Genomic DNA, 17942 nt, shown 5'->3' on the forward strand with positions numbered 1-17942 from the left:
TGGCTCTTCTTCACCATGCTGTTCTTGGCTAGCTACCCACGTGACACTTGCTTCGGTTTGTCTTCCAGAAGAGTTCACAGAGGACATAAGCTATTCAGTGCTGGTTTGAAATTCCTCTTGACTCTTTAAAGTTGACTGCTTTTTCTAATCTCTTTGCTGTCTCCTGTGAGACATAATCATTGCCAGAATTTCTTAGTACCATATGAGCTGTTGGTATTCTTGGCTCTGTTTTAAATGAGTCCAGCTTTTTCTGCCTGTCTGAAAGAATCAAACCGTGTATGTTTCAAAAAATGTCCTCAAGACCACCTCTTTTCCATCCACTTGCCCCATGGCAAAACTGGATATATTCAAATGAAATTTGCTTTTCTGTTGCTGCTGTGCTTTCCTGCTTTCTAGTTTTCTGCCAAACTAGCACTTGGTAGCTCTAACACTGAGTTTGGAGCAGAGGCAGGAGTTTAGCTTGCTAAACTCAAAGCTGTTTTTACAAAGCCATCTGGAGTGCTTAGCCTCAGCCTAATTTTGGGTTATGTAGTCTAGAGTTAGAATATTGCCAGGACCAGATGCAGAAGGAGAAATGAGAATGCACGTGTGTTTTTGAAAAACCTTCTTCAACAGTGTCTGGGCTCCCAAAGACAATATTAGTTATGAGATGCTGGCCAAGGCAGTGAGATTAAAAGAGGCCTTCAGATGAAGGGACTGAGGTCACTGGTGCACAGGAGATAATACCAGATACAAGAGAGAGCAGCCTGAAGAGGCATGAGATTGCTGTGGACAAGACATGCTAAGAATCTTAATATTATTTGGTCATTTTCTGTTGGACTTGATTTTGCCAAAGCAATACTGATTTTGTATTTGTTTAACTTGTTACCAAAATCTACCACCCTTATTTGTTTTTTAACTACCTTCTGTATTAGGCTGCCTTTAGCATTGGTTCAAGATGGCTGTTTAAAACTGTCAGAGTAACACTGGCCTTCTAAGGGTTAAATGAGCTTCAGCTAATGCCCTGTCGCCTTGCTTTGAGTATTGGGTTGGGAAAGAGCATCTCCCTTCTAGAAAAAATGGGAAAACTGAACAGCTAAGAGAAGCTTTTTAATATTTTCAATTTCAAAAGAGAATGACAGCTACTGAGATTAATAAAATTTTAAAACATTCCAATTTAAAGTGCTTTAAATATTGAATGCAGACAACTTCTCCACAGGCAGAGCAACCAGGGAAAGAGGAGGTGGCGGATTTTGATCCTATTAAAGGCCAAAGGTGCTCTGTTAATTTGGGAGGGACAGACAGCAGTCTTGCATAAGAAAAATGGGCATTTCTACCAGATGGTAAATTATTATATAGCACTAAACAGTTGAAAAAGATCAAGTCTATGAAGCATCTGGTGGTGTATCTGACAATTCATCAGTTTTGCATGATGCATGCTGTATGTATCTCATGGGCTGGAGAGGAAAGTTATAAATCTGTCAGTCTTGAAACTGGAGAGAAGCTTGATGACATTTGCTGAAAGAAGAGAGAAATCAAGAGACAGACCTATTCTTTAGCTGAGTTTTTTTGTGTTCCTGAGAGTTATTCCTGAATGAGGGCTGTGGAGGTGCCATTGACATGACTCTGAGCAATCTGCACTCAAGATACACCATTAGATGAGGCACTTTTGTTGTTAATGGAAGTGAATGAAAGAGGAAAAGCTCTCTGAAAGCTATTCATCCCCAGTGTGGTCTGACAAATACCTAAGATGTTTTCAGCACCACCTGTAAAACTTGTTCTCTGTCCTAATCTGAGAGAGTTTGACACACATCATTAGTTTTGACACAGTAATTTCAACCCTTGGTGTTTCCCACCCCCTCCCCAAGAAGGGTAGATTCTGGTAGAATCTTAAGATTCTGGCTGCTGTTGAGCCAGGTGTAATGCTGCTCAAAGGGTGCTTCAGTGAATTCACTTCTCTGGGCAGCACAAATAACCCCTGTACACGCAGAATTTAGAAACATAATCATCACTCTTAATGCAGGCATTTCTTCCCATTCCTGTGTGGGCTGTATCTGGAGAGCTGGCTAACACCGGGCAAACGGCTTGGGGACTGAACTGAGCTTCCTGTTGGAATACAGCTTAGGCAGCTATAAAAAAATGTAACTACCTGTGTCTGTCTCTGCTATGTAAGACACGTTAATGGTGCTTTTAGTAATCCTTTGGCGAGAGATGAGTGAGGATATGGAAGTTGGAGGGTTACACAGGTAACGGAGTGTGCAGCTGGTACAAAGAACATCTTTTGCAGTATTCAGAATCTTGCTGCTGAACTTAGTTCGATTTATGCTTTCTCATTGAGACAATAAAAGAAGGATGAGATGATCAGTATTCTCTCTGCATCTAGGTTAGAGCTAGGTTGTTTTGTAAAGTATTTTCAGATGTCTTGGCTGCAGAAGATGTTGCATAAATAAAGATTTCTCTGTGTTGTGCGATATTATAACGTGTGAAAAGATTTACTGTGCAAATACAGTAACAGAATGGAGAAGAATCATGATCTGCTGTTTGTTAGTATGATGCGATGTCAATATTTGCCAAGGTAGATTCTCTTGGGATTTCTTGTGGATTTCTCTAGGCACGATCGTTCCTGGCATTCTTTGAGTACTGTGTTTTTGTCAGAAGTGAATGTGTTTGTAACTTGTGATACTTCCATCAAAAGCTCAGTAGTTTTCAAAAAAACCCCCCCCTAACAGCCCACAAAAAACCCAAGATGTTTCCTCTGTCAAAAACTAGCAAAATTCAAAAATGCCTTTGGTAGAGCAGTCTTGAAGATGTTTTTGAAATGTCTGCCAGCATGAGTAAGAGTGGTGCGTCGGGCCACACACAGCCTGTGCACTTGCAGATACTTTGCTTCAAGTATACTCGCAGAGTCCACTCAGGCTGGCATCTGCCAGCATGAGATTTTTTTCACTAATAATGCTGTGTTTCTAACTTCCGGTAACTTGCAGCTTAGGGGAGAATCTCATCAACCTTTTAATGACTGTTGGGCTTGTGCTGAGATGGCCAGAACTGAAAGGGTGAACCCCTGTCACTGCTCAGTGTAGTCACTGAGGACATGGGGCTTGCTAACTCCTTTTAAGTCTGTCTTAACAGGCAGACCTTGGGCTTTAGGTGAAAGTACAATGAGTATATTCTCATGAAAAGATAAAGAAGGCAGGTATACAGAAACTGTATTCTTTTTTAATACTTACCTTTTTTTGGTTGGTTTTCAAGGAATTTTCTGTGTTTCAGTATTCAGGCAGATGTCCAAGTTAAGGCAATTTGCAAGGTAATTTGCATTGTTTTGGCGAAGGAATTATTATCAATCATCATCAAGACAGCCATCCTTTCCATTTTTGTGAGTTTGAAGCTGAGGTGTTTGCTCTGGGTAAAGCTTCTCTTTATAGACACTTTCCTAATAACATTCTACTGTGACTCTGGTAGCCCTGTGAGCTGACAGCTGCTTCAGTTCAGCTTCTGTTTCTTCTGCTTGAACCCATTGAGACTTGTCTGGTGTACACCAGCCCAGCTGGATGGCCCAAGCTATGCTTCACATGTAATTTGACCACAAACCACCCTACATATGCAATCAGCCATGTGTGTCTTGGGCAGATGGACAAAGAAGAGTTACATGAGCGTATGACTGTTCCTTGTATTTAATGTGCAACTTCAGAACTATTTGTTTTGAATAATAGCAACCAAAGGATGCATTAATAGGCCATAAAACAGACTGTACATGAAGATAAACTTGGAGATGGGTGTGCATTTATGCCTCGTGACCCTTGAAATCAGCTTATTGGCTTCAGGGACATCAATGTGGTGCTCTGTTGCTCATGCAGCAAAGATAGTTAAATTTCACTTTAGAAGTATCTGTAATGATGTCTTTACAGTGTAGTTTGGTATATTGGCAGTTAATCTGTGTGTCATGTTTGATCATTTTCCGTTTCTTCCTCTCTTGGTTTGCAGGAGTGAGTCTGTGTCTGTAACACTGGATGTACTGACCGCTTGCCTCACACTGAAGAGGACTCGCTCTACTTTTGGAATATGGTGCCTAACTTCTGCATCCCAGTACTCACTGTGCCAGCAGCCATCCTCTGCTGCTTGATGCTGCCTTCAGCAGGAGCAGACAGTAAGTAACATTCGGGTTTGGACAGCTTGAGCACCTAGCAAAATTTCTTTTAAGAAATATTAAACCTTTTTGGGTTGTACTGGAAACACTGAGAGCTAAGGGACAACTTCCCCCACCCCCTACCCCAGTCTCTTCTTTCCCAATGTGCGCATTGCAGATAAACAGGATGTGTGTGAAGGGGCACAAGTAGAACTAAAAAAGACTGGCAAAATTTATTCAAGCGCAGGAAGAATTTCTGTAGTAGCTGCAAGATCAAAACCTGACAGTTTGATTTCTAACACGTAGAGATGAGTAAAGAAAATTGGGGGCGGAGGAAGAAAGAAGTATTGGGGTCGCAGTAATCCCTGTTACTTTTTCCTTGTTCTTTTGCCAGCTCTCGTAATTTGTGTAGTGCTGAAACATCTCCCCTGAGTCAGCAGGCAATGGAGAGCTGTTGAGGAAGAGGGTGCGAGTTTTTACCTTCTGGTGTAGCTCTCCTACACCTATATTTCAGCAGAATTGGAGTAGAGTGTTTCCTTGTGGTCGTGCTTTAAGCTGTTGTGTCTGTGCCTGTTGTCCCAGTAGTCTTACAGGGCTGCTGTGACTGGCTTTGAGCAGCCCCATCCAGGTCAAGGAGAAAAATGTGCACAAAATGCTGTTGTGGACAGACAAGAGGCAAGAAACGTGGCTAATGTTAACCTACTGAAAATACCTTTTAGTAGGAATGCCTCATGGAATGACTTATACAGAGAGCAAGAAACCTTGTGGCTTTTTTGCATATTACTGGTTTTCATAAATCGTGTGTATTTGTTAGGCTATCCCCAAGTATTTATGCATTCCCCCTCCCCTTTCTTTTTTTGACCTGTAACCAGTTTTTCAGTGTCCAGACATCTGCATATTTGTCACAGGCTCTGACTGTGGTGAATACTCCATTGCTTTGAAAGCACCCAGGACTCCTGAGACGCTTGAGCTGGAGCAGAGGTGACCATGATGCAGCTTCTGAGCTGCTGGCAGTCATCTGCTTCTCACTGCACCTTTAGTCACCAGGCTAATAGTTAGATGTAATTTTGTGGAAGTTGAAGGAGATCTTGATTCATGTTGGTAGTAGCCTGGCTGAGTGGAGAAAACAGATTGGGGGGGATCCTAAATGTTCTTGACTGATGGGAAGGAGTAAATTTAGAGAAGCTGGAGAGAAGAGTGAAGGAGGGATGTGAAGAAACATACCAATTCACTGTTTTTGTTGCCATTAGGGATGACTTGCACAGGCAGCAGATTAGTGTGTAGTCTGTATGAGTCTGAGCTGCCCAGTTAAACTGGGAGCAGCAGCTGTCTCCTTCCTCAGCTTTCTGTGCTGTCTGCTGGAGCTGCTGGAAGGTGCTTATTCAGATCACTTTCTCTACACACTGTAGCCCATTTTGGGACCTGGCACAGAAAAATACATGTTTAATGTTCTGAGAAGTATAAAAATTCCCTGAGGTTCATTATCTTTATCCTGGCTCCTGCAAGGGAGAGAAGCGTCACTCCATCAGGAATGAGGAAGCTGGTGGAGCTTGAGATGTCCTAGGACAGTTCTTGGCTTGAGGATAACTTGCAGTAGGTGTGGTTTGCTAATTTTGTGGAACACTTCCACATGCTTAAATTTAACAAAATTGACTCTGTTTCGCAGGCCCAGATCCAAATATTGGTGTCTCGGTTGTGGAATGCTTCTGTGTTGGGAAGCAAGTGTATCTGTATGTGTGCCTTTTTCTCTGGTGCAGATCTACTCTGAATTACTTTTTCCTAATCTGGAAGGCAGGTCTGGAGGGCAGTGACCTTTTAACCACCACAACCACCACGGATTAACCGAGGGTTTCCTAGGATGGAAAGCGTTGCTCTGTGTATTTTAGCAGTTTAGAGCTTTTCTGTTATCTTACTCACTGAATCTTGCCATCAACTCTGAGGGGCTGGGACCTGTGTGAAAGGACCTGCTCTGTGCCTCTGCAGGGGGCAAAATATTACCCCAAACCTTGAGCTTTTCATGTCCTTCCATCAGTGATGTAGACAAGAAGATACAGTAGTGAATCTGGCATCAGGAAGTCCTGGTTGAGGACAGCAGTGAAGGACAAGGGGAAGGTATGACAGTATATGCACACTGGAGCTTCCTGTTGAAGCTAGAGAGGGATGCTGTGAAAGGAGCACCCTGTATGCGCATTCCTCAGTTTTCTGGTCCCCATAGCATCCTGTTGGCCTCAGTCAAAGAGTGTTTATTTGCACGGGTTATGGCTGTTGCCAAGATGTCACTGTGATCCTTTCTTTTCCCCATTGCAGTGCTGCTTGGAGACAGTGGAGGGATGGGCAGCCTCTGTATCTGCAAGGCATTCCTGCATTTCCCCAATTAAAAGCAACAGGATAATGAGAGCAGAGTTATCCCTGGACTTTCTGGAGTCAGTCCTCAGAATTGCTTCCTACAGGATCGGGGAAGGAGTGCAGGGGGTGGGCTGTGCTGCATTCCTGACAGCAGTGTGTCTCGGTGGCTGAGTGTTCAGGGAGCACCCACAACTGAGTCTTCCCTACCTTCCCCACCTGTGCTTTGGAGCTTCTGTTGTTATAACACGTTTCAATGTTGCTGCCATACCTTCCTGACAATTAGGCAACTGGCAGATAGCTGGATGTTAACACCTGAGATAAAACAGATTGAATATGTATCACCTAGCGGAGGTAGCGCCCGGCTGCTCCACGATACCTCTCCTGGAACTGAGTTTACGGGAGCTGTGAATAATGTCAGCCATGAGGAATTGGAGGGGCATCCAAAGGTTAAACTGTGTGGCAGTGTCAGAAAAAAGAGAGGCTTGCTGGGGGGGCCTCCCTGACAGCAGGACCACAGTGGTGGATTCCCGGCTTCTCTGGTGGGGTGCTGGGAGGAGAAGGTGAGTGGGAAGGGGCACATGTGCATGAACGGTGGATACAGAAGTGCTAATTTGGCAGAAAGCTCTTCCAAATCCTCCCTGGCTTTTACAGACTGCAGTAAGAAATTATTAAATTTTCTCTGTGATCTGACTGTGTTTCTGTCAGGGTGACCCTAATTCCATTAGAGCAGCTCCGAGCTGATTCAGGATGGCTGTTTTACCCATTCTCCCTCAGCTTGCTTGTGTGGGTTTTTTTATGCACTCTGTGCTTCCCTGCTTGTCAGCTTTTGATTGTGCATGGGAAAAATGGCTTTGCAGATTTCATTTAATGTTCAGTGCAATTGTCAACTAAAAGATGCTTTTTTCAGCTTTCAAAAATGTCATTTACTCTAATAAAATTAAAAAAAATCCTCTCTCAAAACAAAAATACAGAGAAAACAGGAAAAAAATCCATACTATCATCAGAAATCATCAGCAATGTGTTATGTTGTTTGCATGGTTTTTTAAAAATTATGCTTCGTTTTTAAAGTCCTGGGCAGAGGTTCCATTAGCCAGAGGAGGAGACTAGGTGACCCATCCAAGGCCTTTTCTAACCACAGTATATCTTGGTTTGACTTGCACAGAATTTCAAAGGGCTTAAGGAATAAAACCACTTCAAAAGTGACCTTGTAGAAGGAAAGAACTAAGGCAAAATTAGACCAACTACCTGTGAATTGATACGTGGTAAACAAACAATTTGCACCTTTTGATTTCTAAGGGTAGAGCAAGCTTGGCTTACATTGAGGGGATGGATGAAACTTGCATCAGTGAACTGGTGCTGGTGAAGGCAAGGCTCTGGCTTCCACCACCTCTGGTCAGAAAGGACTGCAAGTCTGAAGCGTCTCAGGGTTGCCCTGCCCCTTGTAAGAAGGGGTTGCTTTATATCTGAAAGATGGGCATCCTGTACGTGTGGTGGTGGGATGATAATTGGATTGAGGAGGCACATTAAAGAAGAAAACAGGAAGGTAAGATGCTGATACTTGTGAAGGTTGGGGAAAAAAGAAGTGTACTCCTTCCTAGACGTGTGGCTTGAGGTGAGCTCTCTTTGCCAGGGATTTTTCCTTGCACTTGAGGTGCTGTCCAGAGGTTTTGGGTGGAAGAGTACTGAAGGAAACATCGTCTATGGCACTTAGTTTTTCTTGTCTCCCAACTCTGCTGTCTGCTCTTAGTGTTTTGTGTTCCTGGGACCCAGGAGTAGCGTGGCAGGTTTTGACTCCCTGATTCAGCTCCACTACCTTTGCTTCTTAACCTGAATGATGCCTCAACAACAGCTCAACCCCAAATACAGCTGCTCCAGGGCACCCCTGCGGGACAGACTTGCTGTTGTGCAAGCCTGGAAAATGGCCACTTTGGGGAACTGGACAGCAGGATCCCATCCCAAAAGCTGGACCTGAGGCTTCTCCACTGCCCTCTTGCATCAGTTTCTGCTTTCAGGTTTCCTGTTTGCTTGCCTGTCCCCAAACCCTGCATATAGTGATTATGTGTAACTGATGTGATCGGATCCAGGTATTGCAGCACAGGTAAATACTAATTTTCTGCAATTCCACCTTGACTAGCTTGACATATTCCATCAGTGAAAAGAACATGGAAAATATTGTTTAGGAAAGCCCCTTGACCAGAGGCATTGGGACAGGTTGAAATATTAACCACAGTTATTGGGCAATGTTTATTTCTGGTGTCCTTACTCATCATAAAAATAAATATATATATTTAGGTAGAAATGGATTCCACACTTTTCTGTAAAATACCTAAATGCTGCCTGCTAGTAACTGAATGTTGCAGGCATCAAGGTAGGAGGGATGCTCTGAGGACAAACACCATGTATACAGTAGACAACAGATCTTTCTCTGCATTTATGGCCCTTTTAGCTCCAGCACTTGCAGGAGTCACATGAATTTGTTTCGTTTGCTACACACAACAGATCACAGCATGATCATTTGTCTTTTTTATGTATTGTTAAAGCTGACATCATTCATCAGTCAACATCAACTGTCAGGTCAAAGGTCTGCCTAGCCCCAAATCCCTCATCCAGTGGTGGTCACTACAAAGACCTACAGAGGATGTGAGAGCAGCATAAATACATAGTGATCTCTTCCTGGTGTCCTGGAGGAGTGGTGGCTCCTGGGCCCACAGGGGTGCTGTAGTAACTTCAGCCATTTGCTCTCAGGCAGCTCTGAGTGGTCAGTCTGCAGGGATGCTCTCAGGCCAGTGGTTTGCGCGGAGACCACAGTGTAGGCTCCAACTTTTGCCTCCACTCCTTTTGCCTCCACTCCGTGTTTAAACCCCTTACTGCTGCTCTGCAGGGCTAAGCATTCTCACTTGCCATTCACACCATTTGGACTCAGCTGCACAACCAGTTACTCTCTTGCCTTCACAAGGGAGTTCCTGTGTTTAAGTGTCCATGTAAATTATCCAGCACAGTGACAAATGGTGAGGGGCTGGTATATTTACACTTGATCTTTGAAACAGAGTGTGCATATTGCCTTAGTGATACAGAAGACCAGTAAAACTGCTTACAGTTTTATCTTCAGTGTAGATTCATAGATTTTAAGGCCAGAAATCAGATCAGTGCAGTCTTCTACTCTGACCTGCGTAGCACAGGCTGTATAATCTCAGCTAGTAATTTCTGCATCTGCTTTTAATAGCTGTGAACGAGCTAGCATGTAGCTTCCTTTTGGGAGGCTATCAAATCATGATTTGAAGACTAAATGGTAGAGAATTTACCCATGTCCTGTGTGATCTGTAAAAATGGCAAGTAGTCATTACTTCTTCAAATCTGTATTTATTTCAGGCTGCGTTTATGCATTTTTTGGGTTCAGACACTGGATGTTGGAACATCTGTCAGCTGGGCTGAAGACTTCTACTATTTAATGAAATCTCCTGGAGAAGGAAGTTAAATTGAAGAAGTTAGAGAAGCTGAAAGTTTGTCCTTTTTGTTGTAGAAAAACGGGCTGGTCTTGGTTCTTCTGACCAGATATAATTTTTATAGTTCTTCACTAATCTTCCAGACTTTTCAGTATGTTTTTTGATGTCAAGGACCTTTGAATCCCTTTCCGGGCCTCTGATCCCCAGGACACAAACTTGTATTTCATTACTGTGACTTGGCTTTTTGCTCAAGAATATCTGCCCTTAAGTACATTAAAGGGCATTTTGCTGGATCCCAGCTCATCCAGTCATCTGAGTAATTCTGCACAGGTCCTGTGCTGTTAATAGCTGACTACCAATCTTGGTAAAGCTTACCCTTTTCTTTCCAAATGCAATTGCAAGCTAGTTGCATTTATTCACAGATGTTAATCAGTCGTGGCTGATTTAAGGAGATTTTTAAAATATCCTGTAGTAGTGATGGTAGCATTCTTTGCAGATGGAAAGGAGTGCCAGGAAACCAATTAAATAGTACAGTTTGTTGTGCTGCTGCTTGCTACTGGTAGTACTGACGTCAGAAAGGGGAAAAGTATGAGATCTGCTGGAGCTTTCAGTGTTTTAGCTGAGCAGTTGTAAAAAGCAATGAAGTGGTAATAGGGATGCTTTTTTTTCCCTCTCATTATCTGTTCATTATATTGGTGCTTCAGAATGATACTGTAATATAAGATGATCAAGCTCATTTTTGTGAACAAGCAAGAGTATGAAATTTGTTTGCTCAGAATGTTAGTCAGCCTTTTTTGATGGGGAACATGCCTGGTTTAAAAAGGAGTGGGGGGAAAAAAAGCATCTGTTCATGGGTGCTTTTCCTCTGTTTAGTTGTCTATCTTTATGTATCAGGAGCTGAAAAGCAGTGGTGCACTCTTAATTGAATGCTGTGTTTAGTCCCTTGTGAGAATCACTGCTTTGTCTGTGCCAGAGACAAATCTCAGTTATTTTGTTGGTGTGAAAACACTGCGGGGTTTTATTGAAAGCTTTAAGTCACAGAAATGTCTTTTGCCTTGCACACTTTACTGACATATGATCACTGAATTAAAGCACATTTTGTAGTGGATGATGGCTTTACATTTTTGTATGAATTGTAACCTGCAATGCAAGAACTTGCTTTGAATGTCAGTTACGTTTGGGCTTTCTCTTATGAATCATAACATTAAGCCTTCACAAGGCTAACGGATACTCACGTGATAGTAAAAAGAAATAATTACAGGCTATATTCCATTTCACGTAGTACTGGCTGGAATGAACTTGCAGTCCTACTGTGCTTTTCAGATGGCCCTTCACTGCATGTATTACTCATTTTCCCCCTGTTCCCCCCCACAGCCCCGTAATTAATAATACAATTTCAAGGAATGTATTTTGTAAAATTAGGTTGAGACGTAGATAGTACCTGGTCAAAACTTAAACTAAATGGAAATGTCACCATTTTCCAACAGAGATTCATTACACCAAGGGTGACTGTTGTGAGTTGGTGCTTTAAAGTCATCATGTGAAGAAGAGGTGTGGACTTGGTTTGTCTCTGATACATGAAGTTATTCTACTTGAGCTTATACCGAGTTCTCTGGAAGTAGCCAGGGTGTCATGGAAAGAACCAAAATCAGTCCACTGTTGGCACTGGTTAATACTGCAGACTTCAAATGAATCACATAGAGAATTCTTGCTTGCTTTTGCTGCTTTTCATGCAGGTTTTTTTTATTTTTTTTATTATAAACTCTTTCTACATGTGATGACTTCATTGGTTCACCTCAAAGATGAGGGGAAGAAGCCCTTACAAGTTAGTTGTCACGCTGGGAGAAAACAATGACTCTTGAGCCTCTGCACTTTGTTACAAGGGTGCAGAACACCTACAGTTTTCTTTGTATTAATTTTTAGCCAAGTGCACTTCAACTGTTGTGTTACTTCTGTTAAAGGTTGTTTTGAAAAGGGGTTTTAAAGAGACCGGGAAATACTCAGCAGCTTTACACACGTAAGGTTTTTGCCCTGAAAAACTTCATTTGTAATAACCTTTCTGAGCCTCACCATTAGCACAGCTGTGCCTGGCAGGTGGGACTGTCCCTTTTCACCCACTTGTCAAAACCAACTGGGGGCTTGTGTGGGTGTGTTGCCAAACTCTCACTTTCGCTGTGGTGTTGTCTGTAAGGCAGAGGTGGAACTTCCTTGGTTTTCAAGCTTGAAACTGAAGTTCTCTCTTTTGAGAGTAAATGCAAGAGTTGGTTTCAGAAAGGATTTCAGTCTCTGTTTAAAAAAAAAAGACAACTTTGAAGTGAGGTGGCTATAGGTGTATCGTACTTATTCAGTGTTTAATTTACAAGAGGGAAGATCCTTTGGAAGAACTGAATGATGAGTGGTGAGAATCTTGGTAAATACTGAAAATGGTTAAAATACTGATGTGATGAAGCATCAGTCAGAAACTTTCGGGAGTTTCAGGATGCAAGAAAACCCTTAGAGAAGCAAAATTTTCTCGTGAGCAAATCCTTTTATATTCCTGTTTAAAGGACTGGGATGCCTTGTCCTGGCAGTGTTCTCATTCTTGCCGTGCTGAGTATAGAGTTTAGTGTGGCTCTTGGGAGGATGGTGATGGTAGTTCAAGACCTGGAAAGGCTCCCTTTACTTCTGTTTGATACAACAGGCAGTGGTCCTGGCTGTTGACTTGTCATTTATACATGCAGTATATACACTTCCAATATCCTTTTTTATGCTCCATTACATATAGTTTATCAGGGGTTACACAGAGTTCCTTAGTTATAACCTGTTGTTTTCAGCTTTTTATGAGTTTGTTGTATGGCTGAAGTGTGCCCTGCTTGGTCTTCAGCCAGAGTTCAAGTTGAGGGGCTGTTATTTTATGAGTTGGACATTTGGTTTTTTTGGTTCTTTCTGCAAAAGTTGTCTTTGAATGCTCTTAAAAACGAAGGGAGTGGAAAAATACTTTTGTACCCTTAAAGCTGACTGTGGTGTTATTTATAGATCTCTACTCTAAAGTGTCTGTGAAAACGACTGACCACCAAAGTGCATCTGTAGTAATGTCAAGAGAAAATGGAACCTGATTTGTGGAAGGGGTGACCCATAGAAAAATAGGCTGCTGAATAATATAAAGGGAATTTCATGCTAAATCTTTTAAGTAGAGGATGCTGTCTGAGCTGGTGTGTAACTAAATTAGCTGTATATTCATCCTGCGAACGCAGCCAGAGCCGCTTTTGTCTCAGCCTTCCAAAGACCCAGAGGTGCACAGCAGAGGCCTCCAGGTCCTCCAGCGCCCAACCTGGAGTGTGGGCAGAGAGACTTAATTCACATTGACACCACAGAGTTTCTCTTCTGTTGCATTTGTCTATTTCTTGAGGCAGTTGTGCAAGCAGAAAGTTGTTTTTTTTTGTTGAGGTTGCTCTGTGGTTGTCCTGTAGGCCGCAGGGGCTTGGTCTTGTCTTTCTTGACAATGCCTGTTGAACTTTGATTCTGCATTAGTAAATGCATGGAACATTTAACATGTTTAACTACCTAAGTTTGGGGGTTTTTTCCCCTCAAATGCTAAAATACACCACTGTTCATAGGACTGCAGAGTTCTGTGCCCTATTTTAAGAGCAGAGTGTGATTTGGGGGCTTTTTTACACATTAGTACAAAATCCCTCTATTGTTCAGTCAGCATCCGTGCAGTGCTCCACATCTTTTTCCATTAGATACTCAGTCTTATGTTGCAGATAAAGCTTTTTTTTTTCTGAGGCAAATTTAGTTCAAAAATTCTAACATTGTCTGTAATCTGTAGTATGTTGTGTGAGACATTTCCTATGTAATTTTGAGGAATTTAAGGAACTCAACATATAAAGAGTTATATGTAGTTTTTATGTAGTATACCATGTGGTGTTTTCCAAGTTCATGTCAAATTACAGATGAGACTATGAATAATTTTGTGTTACAGTAATTGGTGGACTGTGTCAAACTCTAGGTCCATTTATCCCAAAGCTGCCCCAACATAAGCCTCCAGCTATGGGTAACAAATGCTCCATGTTTTAAGGAGATGCAAAAAGAAACAGCTCATATTCTTGCCTTTTCTCTCCCCACTCAAATTAGTTCCTATTTCCTATGTGAAATTAGAAGTTGTTCTCAGAAGCTGGACTTCTATTTTTACTTCTGTAAACTTCATTAATTGCAACAACTCTAAATATTGTTACATCCACGTGGGCAAAGGAATAATGCCCAGTGTAGGTTTGTCAAGGTCAGATCAATCTAATTTCCTTTAATGACAGGATAACAGGCTTTGTGAATGGAGAAGCAGTAGATGTCATTTATCTTTAGTAAAGCTTTCAGTGCTCCCTCATGAGACTTTTTCCTGTGAAACATCTGCTCGTAGGGTGGGTATTTGGCAGTTTGGTAGCATTCAGCATTTGCAGTAATGATCTCTCTGATAGAATAGAGAACATGCTTATTAAATTTGCAGGCAACAACAAGCTGGGAAGAGCAGCAAGCATGTTGGAGGACACCATTAGAATTCAAAATGATCTTTACAAATTGGCGAAACTGTCTGAGAGGATGCATGTCAATAAGGAAAAATGTGGATAGATGTTTGAAAATAGGAGCAATCAGCTACATAAATACAGAATGAGACAACTGCCTAGACAGCTGGTATACAGAAAAGGTCTTGCAGTGCTAATGGATCAGAAACCATACAGGAATCAACAAAGCCATGCTGTTATAAGAGGCACAGACATCACAGTGATATGCAGAAATGAGGAGTACCATCTTGAAGACACATTAGATAGTCTTTCTACTCTGCTCACATTGGTAAGGCCTCCAGTGAAACATTTCATCTTGAGCATCCCACTGCCAGAATAGAAGGATTAATTGAGGAGAACCTGGTCTCACCCATCCTGTGCTAGGAGAAGAAATTATGTGCTCAAACTGCAACTGAGAAGTTTGGGTCAGGCACTAAGCAATGCTCGCTGACATGCAGGATTGTTGGGCATGGAATTGAATTTCCGGAGGAATTTCTGGAATCTTAAATGCAAGCAGAGAGTGTGTTGCCTCATATAGGTTTTGAATAGACAGTGTGATTTCTTAAATGAATGTTTCTTTGTCTTCATTTATGAATCAGGAAAGGTACAGACTCCCAACCTGTCTTGTCTGGGTCACTTGATACTCTGATATTTTTATCCTGTCCTTTTTCATCCTCCTCTCAAGTGACAATCACTCTCTTCCCTCTGACTGTGTAACTTTGTGTGAAAGTGTTTTCCAGGTCCTCAGTCCTCCACAGTGCCCTTCTCTGACTTTCTAGCTGTGCTAGGGGAAGGTATGCCATTAATAAAATGAGACCTCAAAATATCCAATAGATGTAGTTTCATCATGAACCCTCATAGGTTTGCTGTCTTTTTGCCCGTGTCTGTGCACTGACTGAAAATCTTTCAGCTGCCTGTTACAGCGTGCGGTTCATCTTCTGAAGCCGTACAATTAGCTTGGCTCTGCAATGGTAGCAGGCAGTGCTGGGTTTGTTACTTTCTCTCTGTACATACTATGTATTTGCCTGTAGGCAGTTGTCTGCCCATGCTATATATCTGTGCAGAGACCTGTGTCTGAACTTCCACGATTGCAGGGGCTCTGCTCCCCAAGGCGGGGGGCTCTGGTGTGTGTCCCGTAGTTGCTGCCGAAATGTGCAAAAGCCCATCTCTGTCATGGCACCAAATGTCTCTGTTGTCCTGCAGCGATTGTCAGGTATTTCTAGGGTGGTAGTGCCAGCCTCTGTAGCATGGCACACACAGCAGGTTGGAAGCTCTGCATGTGGACCACTCCAGGAGAGCGACGCTCCTTGCTGTCCACAGGAGCACTGACCACTCTTGTGGGGTGCATTGAAACATCTTCTGGCTGCACAAAACTCTTCGGGAGACAGTTGCAGAGGGTGCTGTAGGTCTTGCAAGACCTTCTGACTAAAATATGTCTAAATGCTTATTTACGTGTGTGAAAGGGAAAATGTATTAAAAATGTGTGTTTGTATAGAATGCTTCTAATGTCAGTGGTAGTGGAAGGGAAGATGTGTAAGGTTTTTTTCCTTCTCTTTCCAGTAGTTATTCTTGCTATCAATAGCTATGCATCAACCCATGGACTTCTGTCTGGTGAGTGGAGTCCCAGGGCTGTATGAGATGGGAGTGTCTCTTGCTTTATGTTAAAAGATTATGGTTAAGTCATTGTATGTTTATTGTGGATAAGAAGCAGCTATTTACCCACCTAGACTTCTCCTTTCCTGGGTTTCATAAAAGAGCCATGTACTTCTTGGAAAACTTTCTCAAAAACATCAGAGGAGATTTGTCTTTTTAATGAATTGATTTAAATCAAGATGCAGGCCATTGCGTGAGTTCCTGAATTCTGAGAACTCTAGCCATTGTGTTGGGGCGGCTTTTTTGCCATCAGACTTTGACTTCAAACTGCAATTATTTTTCACAAGATGAAGAATGAGGTCTGTTGCCTGTTATGAATAATAGAGTATGGTAATATCACAGCTATATATGCAAACTCTGCAGACTGGCAGCACAGCTGCTAAACGTTACGTTTTTAAAATATGTACAATCTGTTGTCAACAGAATTAAAACCAGGAACATTATATGGTTTGTTTCTGCATGAGAGTGTTTTGTGGGGAAATTTTAATGATGAATTGTTCTACATTTTGGTCTTTAAGAAAAATAAATTTCTGAGTCTTTGCACCCTTCTAGTGAGTTGGGGAGACTCTCAAATTAAGACGTGGAATTCTAATGGCCAGCCTGACATTTCCTGGGCCTGGCTGGATACCTGATCTTGATTAGTTTTCTAGCATACCTGCTCTGCCAAGCTGGAGAGGCTCACATGCTCCACAGCTGAGCTTGAAGTGGTTGCACTGTAAACCTCATTTCAATTAAAAGGTGAATCCTGTTCCGGTAGTGGAAAGTTATTTTATTGTTCCCCTCCCCTGATATGGATGCAAGTGGAAGTGTTGAAGGGAAGTGTTATCGCTGTTGTTTTTGTAGTTTGTTGTTATCTTCCATCTTCATATACAAAAAAGTGAGAAATGCAGCATGCCCAGCTGTCTGAGAGCAAATGTGAATCGGCAAGATAAACCTTCAGAGGCTGTAATGGGCCTGACTACAGATGATCCTTCAGCACTTCATTGCTATCCTGTAGCCTGCATCCTGGTTTGAACCACAAGCAGCAGGAGGAATAAGGTGGAAATACAGCAAAGAACGCATAGTAGTCCCATCATTTTGATACTGAGAAGGGATTGATGTGCACTCTGGACATCTTCTGCTCTCCTACTCCTGACTATGGAGTAGGAAAATAAGAGCGAACAACCCAGAAATGTGAGAAATGAGTAAATGCGAAGAATATAGTACATTTAAGTTTACTGTTCCTCACCAGGAAAATGCTAGAACAGTCTTTGGAGTCCTGCTGTTTCAGAGAAGATGCAGAGAAGCACTCTCCCAAAATGCCATCTCTGGGGTGAGAGAGCCTGGCGCTGCTGAGCAGCTCCTCGGGTGTTTCTGTGCTCCATTCCTCTCACCTGCAAAAAGAAATGCCGGCATTAGCAGATCTCTGATTGTGTCTGTGCTGGCAGAGGGTCCCAGGACTGATTTATAGCACTTGTTCAGCTTTCAGCGAGCAGCAAATGCGTTGCTTAATTATTCATGGCAGATGTATTATTGCAGGAAATTAAGACATCGAGGAAACAAGTAAAAACTATTACTGAATAGAGCTATAAACAAGGTAAGGTGGAAAGAGATGCTGGGAACAGCGCTGAGATGCTGAAAAACCTTTGTGCTCAGGAGCGTTTCACGCCTTCTGAAAATAATTGGTTAAATTCCCAGATATGTTAAGTCATCGTTTATAGTACATAATTAAATATTCTATTAGCTAACAAGCTGGTTTTAATTTGTTACATTTGTCATCTAAATCACACATTTGTGAATGTGTGAAGCCTTCCTATGGCTTCTTTCAGCATGTCTGCTTATGTAACAACACAGTTCGGTTTGCGTCTTTGACTTCCCTTGAAA

At 42.2% G+C, this 17942-nt stretch overlaps 1 protein-coding gene across 18 annotated transcripts in view; it reads left to right on the forward strand.

The window, feature by feature from the left end:
- PTPRF (protein tyrosine phosphatase, receptor type F) overlaps nucleotides 1-17942 on the forward strand; it is a 287109-nt gene that overhangs the window by 37967 nt on the left and 231200 nt on the right. For 16 of the 18 annotated variants that reach the window (XM_027649309.1, XM_027649322.1, XM_027649312.1 and 13 more), the window contains one exon: nucleotides 3961-4123. In XM_027649309.1, the coding sequence (XP_027505110.1) occupies nucleotides 4039-4123 (85 nt within the window). In that variant the 5' untranslated portion in view covers nucleotides 3961-4038. Of the gene's footprint in view, nucleotides 1-3960; nucleotides 4124-17942 lie in introns of those variants that run through there. The other 2 variants (XM_027649316.1, XM_027649317.1) reach the window with 1 other exon arrangement.

This window comes from Corapipo altera, unplaced genomic scaffold (assembly GCF_003945725.1).
Source record: "Corapipo altera isolate COAL_440 unplaced genomic scaffold, ASM394572v1 112, whole genome shotgun sequence".
NCBI classification, from domain to species: Eukaryota; Metazoa; Chordata; class Aves; order Passeriformes; family Pipridae; genus Corapipo; species Corapipo altera.